At 41.6% G+C, this 8,505-nt stretch overlaps 1 protein-coding gene across 1 annotated transcript; it reads right to left on the reverse strand.

Moving 5' to 3' along the window:
- Nucleotides 1–1,578: 1,578 nt before the first annotated feature.
- On the reverse strand, nt 1,579–8,278 carry LOC120060655 (calcium/calmodulin-dependent protein kinase type 1D-like). The gene is made up of 9 exons (XM_039010045.1): nt 8,193–8,278; nt 4,597–4,722; nt 4,391–4,465; nt 3,752–4,014; nt 3,468–3,543; nt 2,801–2,992; nt 2,450–2,537; nt 1,802–2,118; nt 1,579–1,642 (listed from the first exon to the last, which is right to left on the reverse strand). Exons 1-9 carry the CDS (start codon nt 8,276–8,278, stop codon nt 1,579–1,581), a joined length of 1,287 nt encoding a protein of 428 aa, XP_038865973.1.
- Nucleotides 8,279–8,505: the final 227 nt, after the last annotated feature.

Below are 8,505 nucleotides of genomic sequence, written 5' to 3' on the forward strand. Positions count from 1 at the left end.
CTAATTACGTTGGTAACCAGTTTATAATAGAAATAAGGCACCTTGGGAGTTTGCAGTATATGGCCACTCTGCGTTGCTCATAAGAACAGCCCCTAGCCATGGTATATTGGCCATATACCCCCCCGGGCCTTATTGCTTAATTATAGTTTAGCCAAGTGAGTGGGTTTAGCTAATTTAACAATAAGAATGTGTACACCTCTTTATAGACTTGTTTCATAATATGAAGTTATCTGGCTAAGCCATTGATCCAGTCTCATCAATAACCCCTGGTGTTATCCCCTGCAGCTCAGCCGACCATACTGTATGATCTATTCTGAGACTTCAGATTAAACTAAATCAAGCTGGTGGTCTATTTAATATAGGCTATCTCAATAACAGATTTATAAGGGGTGCTGGGGAAAAAAGTTTGGAAGCCCTGATCTAGGTCAGTGAATTGCGTCACGTGACCGAGTGTAGAGAGAGGGGAAAAAAGCAAAGACATGGGATTGTTTGTGTACATATTTTATTTATTTACAATGAAGCTACAGAGAAAAAAAAAACAATCTAGAATATTTACAAAACACCAACAGCAAGCTCCGCTGAGCTTGGGACAGAAGCAACTCACCTCCTTGTATTAAAAGGAGACATAATATTATCAATACAGTAATAGAATCATAATAATATTATCCAAATCTCTTCAGCACAAGGATAAATTAGATTTACAATCTCAACTTTTGTTAATATGAGTGCTGGTGAGTTGGAGTGGTATTTACACTGGTAATGAGTTGACAGTAAGCACATGGATAACACTATTTTTTAGTTACTCAATGCTCCCCATCAACTTCCCCCACCAGTGATAAAATCCTGCTTGGTCATATATTCCACCTCAAAACCTGCCTTCTGTTTCGAACATCTCTCCATACCATGGAACAGCACAACCACTTAAATCAGTCTTATAGTCATGTACACAGTAGGCCTATTTCTTCTTTAGCTGTCTTTCAACTTTCAACTTTGCTCCACATCGCATCACCACATCGCATCATGACGCAAACAAACCTTTCCCTGACATCAACTCCTTCTTCAAGGGTTATAACACATATTCTTATGTGAATAATTGTTTCTCCATGGTATAATACATACATCGCCCAGTCCCTAGTGAGCATAGTGCCCCTCCTCCCTGAGATTCTGGACATCATGGAATACCTTGTTATATACATGTATGTGTGTGAACGTCTGTCGGTGTACAGTATGTCCAGAATGTGTTCAAGGAGGTTTCTAGGCACTGTTCAGAATTATTTTCAGAAACCCGGGCGGATTCTGGATCTCACTGGCCATCCTGAGAATCCACTTGTCAGTATCAGTGCCTGGGCTGGCCCACAGGAAGGAATCAGACATGACCAAGTCAGCTGACTGACCTTGAGAGGAGGGACACACAGTTAGTCAAACACAATCCCACCTTCAGATGATCTATATCTATTACTAATAAGAAATAAGCTACCATAACGCAACCTCGTTACAGCACTAAAATAAAGAGTAATGTGTAATAGTTCAATATTTACCTGGTAAAAAAATTCCACGCAAAGTCCTTCCAAAGATCCTTCACATGACAGAGCACACTCCAGTCTGGAGAACTTGGCCATTGCGGTTGGCCGTTGCCCTGTACCTAAAACAAGGGGACGCAAAGTCATCCATCAGATAGTTACAGAGGATGGCGCAAAGGCTAAATCTGGGAAATTCCCCACTGTTTAATGGTCATTCAGGCACAGTGAATGGAGGCTAGTTGTCTTTTTAGGAAAATATGGGAGTTCAGGTTAGTCCTTACGTATTAAGGTTCGCAGGCTCAGAGTGGTAGGCGTATTTGCCCGTCTCTGCGAGGGTATGGGCGTGTGCCGGCTCGCTTTGGCTGATCTTTAAGGGCTGGTGGCTCTTCGTGTCTCTGGAGCTGATTGGTAGGGTAATTTGGTTCCCTTTGGGTTCCAGCCTATCGGGATCCAGGGGGTTGTGGGAATTGGCGGGGGAGGAAACGTCGATAACCTGGATGGTGGGCATGTTGAGGGTCTGCGCCTTGACCACCAGCTCAGAGTGGGCCAGCTGCAGCTTCTTCATGTGATTGATGGCCACGGTGGCGTTAAAGGCTTGCTGTAACGACACACCGACAACAGTTGATGAGAAACATGCTAAGAGAAAAAGTACTGTATGTGCTCCCATGGTGATAGCCATCATCATGAGTGAGGCGATATGCTTTTATTTGGGAAAAGCTTGGGCATAGAAGTTTTATAGTGGTCTTGATATTGACTTGATTATGAGTAATCAGAGATGTTGAATAACACCTAGATGTTTACAGTATTTCATGGCCCTTAATCAGGAAAGAGATCAGATGTGTCGTACACACAAACAACACACTGGGATTATGTCTTAAATGGGGGAGAGAGCCAGAACCCTTTCTGAGCGGTATGGGAGGAAGGCTCACCTTCCACTTGGTCTTGGCAAAGTTCTTCTGGATCTGTACACTGACAGAGTGGTAAATATCCTGGCTCCGTGCTGTATTTCCAATGATCCTGAAGGAGAGACAACCAAAAAGAACATTGTAATCTCCTGACAGGTTTAAGCTTGAATCTAGCCACGTAGTCTAGACTAAATCCTGCTATATTTCACCTTTGTTTCAGCTCACTAATTCAGTCTGGCATTCCTGTCATTGAAACTGAAACTGTTTCCAGGCTAGCCTGAATACACCTCACACTGGACACCACAGATAATATGTTGTTGTAGATGTTACAGACAAAATAGATGAAGCAATAATGTTGTTGATCATGGCACTCACCAGGGATGCCTGAGAGCCTGCTCTGTAGTGAAGCGCATCTTCGGGTTCTTCTGCATCATGTTGCGGATAAAATCTTTGGCTGATTCAGAGATGTCATCCCAGAAGGGAGAGTCAAACTCGTACTGTGCCTTCATGATCTTAGAGAACAGTCGCGTCTCAGTGTCCTCATAGAATGGGGGATATCCACAGAGACTAGAGAAACCAAATAATAATGCTGTGTAAGTTTGTGTCTTTACGAAATGATAATGTGTGTGTGTGTGTGTGTGTGTGTGTGTGTGTGTGTGTGTGTGTGTGTGTGTGTGTGTGTGTGTTTGTCTCTGTGTTAAATGTCCACATGGTGGAGCTCTAACTCCACCATTGTAACAGTATATGTTGAGGGAACGGCCCAGTGCCACTAATGAATTAGCATGACTATGCCTTCATCATGCTAAAGATAACCCTTGATTAGACTAACGAGCTTGAAAACCAAAACTGCACTCTTGCCTGCAAAGACCTGGTCAGATACATAGTCTTTACATGCAATCAACTATACCTTACAGTAGACTATATCTTTTTTTATTTTACCTTATTTATACAGGTTTTTCTCAATGAGATAACATCTCTTTTCCAAGAGAGACCTGGTCCAATATTGACATATCTGGAGGTCATCAATGAGAGCAATACTCACAGGATATAGGTGATGACTCCAATAGACCAGCAGTCCACTGCCTTGCTGTAGGGTTTCTGGGCCAAGACTTCAGGGGCTGGAGGTTGGGAAACAGAGTAAGTAAGAACAATTCTCCAAGTTCAGTTCATTTACCTCAACTAGTGTTGTATGGTATTTGACAGGTTATTAGGTTTTGTAATGTCTTTGTTGTCTCCCTTATGTGTTTGAGTGTGGTTCTTCTGACCCAGTGTATCACCCATACACACAGTTAATTATCCGTAGAGGCCAAACGTCTCCTTCCTTACCCACATATCCTGGAGTGCCGCAGGCTGTGGACATGACACCGTTGTCCTCCATCTTGGACAGGCCAAAGTCACTGATCATGATCTTGGAGCTCTCATCCTGGCTGTAATACAGCAGGTTCTCCGGCTTGAGGTCACGGTGTACGATGCCATTCTGATGGAGGTATTGTACAGCCTGGAGCACCTGTTGGATGACCCTGCTGGCATCCTTCTCTGAGTACATCCCCCGGTCCAGGATACGGTCAAACAGCTCACCCCCAGCAACGCTACCGGGAGAACAACAACAGCCATTAACCTTGAGCCCTTAAAGCTGACTCAACCTAACCTTAACCATGAACTGATTGTCGGAAACATTTCTCAGCCTAACATTTGTGGATGACATATGCTCTTCTATCCATGAGCTTCTGCTCATGTGCAGGCCCAGCATTGGGAACATTCAGCATTATGCTTCTGCATGTGACTTGAGTGCTAAGTTGCTGTCTGATCCCAAACTCAAACAGGCAGAACATTGTGGCTGTCATTAAATCAATGGGCAATAACTATTATTTGTGGAGTTTCTGTGTACAAGGGTTTTATAGGAAATAACTATCATAATATTTTCTACATTCTACTGTAATAGAAGGTAAAACATGTTGAACTTACAGTTGCATGACAAGGTAGTAATGAGAGCGACTTTCATAGAAATCCTCCAACCCAACAACGTTATCGTGTTTGATCCTGGGAGTGAGAAAATATAGGTAATTTTTAGAATGTGAGATGAAAATACAATGAAACATACAGTAGCTGTATGGAAGAGTCATCCAATTTGGAATGGGGCTGAATGACAATTGAACGTTTTGAACTCCTACTTTCTCAACACGGCAATCTCATTCTCCAGATTCTGAATACTCTTCTGCTTCTTCTTCACACACTTCATGGCAAACAGCTTGCCTGTCTTCCTCTCCTTCACCATGAACACCTCGGAGAACGCCCCCCTGGATGAACACACAAACACATAGGCAAAGGGTTGGTTCCATTATTATAATAGTGCAATTACTACATAGGATCTGGGAAATCAGCTTATTACCCTATTAGGAAGACTGACATTTTCCATAAGAAAATATGAAGGGCACCGTTAGTCAGGCCCTCATGGGCGTGATGTTATAAAACTGAGGTGGTACTGTATGTGAAATGAGATACTGAGATGTATTTTCTGACATTAATCTTCTCTTTTTCTGTAATTTCATCAGAATTGCTACATTTTGCTGTGATGTAGGCTACAGTTATCGTGGACCTGCAGTAGGTTATAAATGTTTGCAATACACCGTTGATGTTTTCTATTGTTCTTCGGGTATCAGGTGGCCTACATGCATGCACCCTTTGATTTTAGAGCAGAGAGAGGTGCAGGATATCAAAACAGAATACTGTGGAAAAAGGTCCTATTAAGGCCTAAGACGGGATTGAGTGGCTTAAGGGCTCACTCAATTTAGTGTTCTCTACAGTTTCCGAGCTATCTTCCGCATTGTCTGGGATTAGCCTGATTATCCCTTACGCAACAGAAACTGGCAGGCAGGCTTGAGGTGTGGACAAACGGAGCATATGCAGACATCACAAATAGACCTCTACCCCAAGCAGCGGCCAGATCATATATTGGATCATACACAACCTGGAGAGCGAGGCTGACAGAAGACACTGTACCCCAAAGGTGCTGCCCCCTTTTTGTTGGGTTACGCCACTGAAGAAGGTCTAAAGGAACACATATGCAAGATGAGAGCACTGCAAGGTTAAATGATTGAACTAACTTAATTCTAAAGATAATTAGCAGAGATTGCTTCAACTGTAGCAGACAGTCCCAAGTCCCAACGTGTCTTACAGCATGGACACAGGCAGAGTTATTATGACAGCTGTGTCTCACACTATCTCACATTGTCTCATTAAATTCAAATGGAGCACAGAGGTAGGCCCCAGGGCGTAAGTCAGACATGCTGACGTCTTTATGTTCTCCCAAACTACACAGCATCTTCTCCCAGAGAACCCCATGATTCTCATTATGACCCACAAGGGATATTATCAATCAAACAGCATCCGTGGAAATTAATTGGGATGCAAGACAGCTATTAGTAAGCTTGTTGTCAGACTTGTTGTCAGCTTGTTGTCTCCTCATGTACAGTTTGAAAACACAAAAGACAGACAGAATACACCATTAACTGCTGAAATAAGCCACGATCAGGATAGGGATGATATCTACATGAGAGACGGGTGTGTAACGACAGACTGCAAGCCTCTGTGCTGTACTGTATGTCAGATTGCCAGGAAACTAGACTGTGTTTTTGTTGTGTTCTGTGGGTTTCGGCTTTATAAAGCCTCATCCAATGGATCTCCCTAATTCCCCGAGATAGATCCTTGTGATGGAACATAGGAAGGAAATACAGTAGGGACTGCTCTGCGCTCATTTGTTATGGTGATATGTTTATCGTCAAGCACCGTAGTCTAGAAACCACTCTGTGTGTGCATGCTAATGAAATAAATTAGGCCTATAGAGAGGAAACAAGAGATTGGTTTACATACAGGTGTTTCACAGTACAGTAATCGGATCTATAGAGCACCTGTCCAAGCTTTCTCCATCCGTTTACTTGTTCTTTCTGCTCATTGATCCTTATTCCAATCTGAGAGAAAGATTATCAGTGTCAGTCTGCCCTTCACCTGATCACCCTTAGCCTGACACCAGCAGAACAAAGCTAACCCCTCCTGACTAGGCAAAGCTATCACCCTGCCCTAAGAGAAGAGAGTTGTATAATTCTGAGAAAATAATGCTACTTTTATACTTGCATTATGCTTTCACTATATTTTACTTATTTTATACGTTTCTGTTTTGTGATATTTTCCCCAGATGTGATCTGTCACTTTTTGAAATAGGTCTCTGCTGAGAACAAGTTACACCTACATCACTTATCATGCAACAATAAGTAAACTTGCCTTCATTCTGCCATACATTTTTGCCTTTAACATCAAGATTCAATTCAGGAAAATTCCAAAAGAACATCCCTTCTTAGTTAAGAGGCGATGTTCTCCAAAACATGTGTTCACACAAATGTTGTTTGTCTACATGGCTTCCTCTCTTATCTGCATATCCAATCCTCGGTCCAGCCAAGTCTGTGTTCCCACAGTACAGTGACGTCAGACCTCTAGGCAGCAGTAGCCTACACACCTTAATTTACCTCTGGCCCAGCCCCAGATTCATTATCCACCACCACCGCTTCCTAAGCCTCTCAACATGACAGTTTCAGTAAGACAGGACAGCTCAGTCAAGAACATTTGATTGACCCCATGGATTAAGTCATGGTGGTTGACACACTAAAATGAGGCTATTTTGACTGGTGCAAAATCAATGCACATATAAAATATTTATCCAACACAAACTATCTAAATAGTTTGAAACTGTTAGTTACATTTACTCAAATTACTTAGTTACAGTCAGTGGTGGGAAAAGTACCCAACTGTCATACTTGAGTAAAAGTAAAGATAACTTAATAGAAAACTACAAGTAAAAGTCACCCAGTAAAATACTACTTGAGTAAAAATCTAAAAGTATTTGCTTTTAAATATAATTAAGTATCAAAAGTAAATGTAATTTCTAAAATATACTTACTGTAAGTATCAAAAGTATAAAATAATTTCACATTCCTTGTATTAAGCAAACCAGACTGCACGATTTTCTTGTTTTTTAAATTTACGAATAGCCAGGGCACACTCCAACACTCAGACATAATTCACAAACAAAACATTTGTGTTTAGTGAGTCTGCCAGATCAGAGGCAGTAGGGATAACCAGGGATGTTATCTTGATAAGTTTGTGAATTGTACCATCTTCCTGTCCTGCTAAGCATTCGAAATGTAACAAGTACTTTTGGGGGTCAGGGAAAATGTATGGAGTAAAATTATTTTTTAAGTAAAAGTAAAACATTTCAAGTAGTACTTTAAAGTATTTTTACGTAAAGTACTTTACACAACTGGTTACAATAACTCACATTTTCTACAACGCCATCAAAAACGTCTGGGGAAAAAATCTTTGAAGAGTTCTTGTGGAATTTTGTCAAGATTGTACCAAAGACAATCAAAATCCAGTTTTGGATTTGAAACTGAATGAATATCAAACAAAAGATGGCTCCATAGACGACTTCTATTGGCCATTTTGTGAATGATCTGATGAGCCATCTGATGTACCAGATGTTATCAGAAGGTCTAGGACTGATACCCTCAGCGCTGCCACAGTGACTTGTCTATAAGACACCTACCTGTAAAGTAGGTCTCATGGTAATCCAATCAAACCTACTGCATGATATGCACCTCAGCCAGTGGATAGTCATGAGGGTCGCTCTCTCTTTCCTCAATGAGGTCACATGCATGTTCTAATGAGGCAGGAAAAAATGTCCTTTGGTAGGTAGGTGGGTGTGGGCTGTACTTACGATCCAAGAACCTCCATGAAGTCAAACACCTCCTGAATGTTGTCAGTGGTCTTCTTCCAGTCAAATTCGGCTTCTTTACGACCCATGTCTGCTTCTTTAAAAGGGATTTCTGTAACAATGGGAAAAAACAGAGGAATGTCATTAAACACCAGTTTTCAGAATCGAGTATAATAATGTTGCCTAGATTCCTACTCACATATGTTCTGCAGTGCTATTGCGAAACCCCAAAATAATAATTTCTGTATCCACACCCATACTCTCATAATGTCCTGTTGGATTATGACATTTCCCAGAGTCATGAGAAATCAACACA

Source organism: Salvelinus namaycush, chromosome 16 (assembly GCF_016432855.1).
Source record: "Salvelinus namaycush isolate Seneca chromosome 16, SaNama_1.0, whole genome shotgun sequence".
In the NCBI taxonomy this organism is placed as follows: Eukaryota; Metazoa; Chordata; class Actinopteri; order Salmoniformes; family Salmonidae; genus Salvelinus; species Salvelinus namaycush.

What these genes read in the sequence shown, in the direction of transcription:
- LOC120060655 (XM_039010045.1), bottom strand. Translation starts at nt 8,278, where the DNA reads ATGGGTCGTAAAGAAGCCGAATTTGACTGGAAGAAGACCACTGACAAC. An exon ending in TTCATGGAGGTTCTTGGATC is followed by an intron (nt 4,723 to 8,192) that starts GTAAGTACAGCC and finishes GTGTTCATCCAG; the next exon opens with GGGGGCGTTCTCCGAGGTGT. An exon ending in GAGCCTGCGAACCTTAATAC is followed by an intron (nt 1,643 to 1,801) that starts GTAAGGACTAAC and finishes CCCTTGTTTTAG; the next exon opens with GTACAGGGCAACGGCCAACC.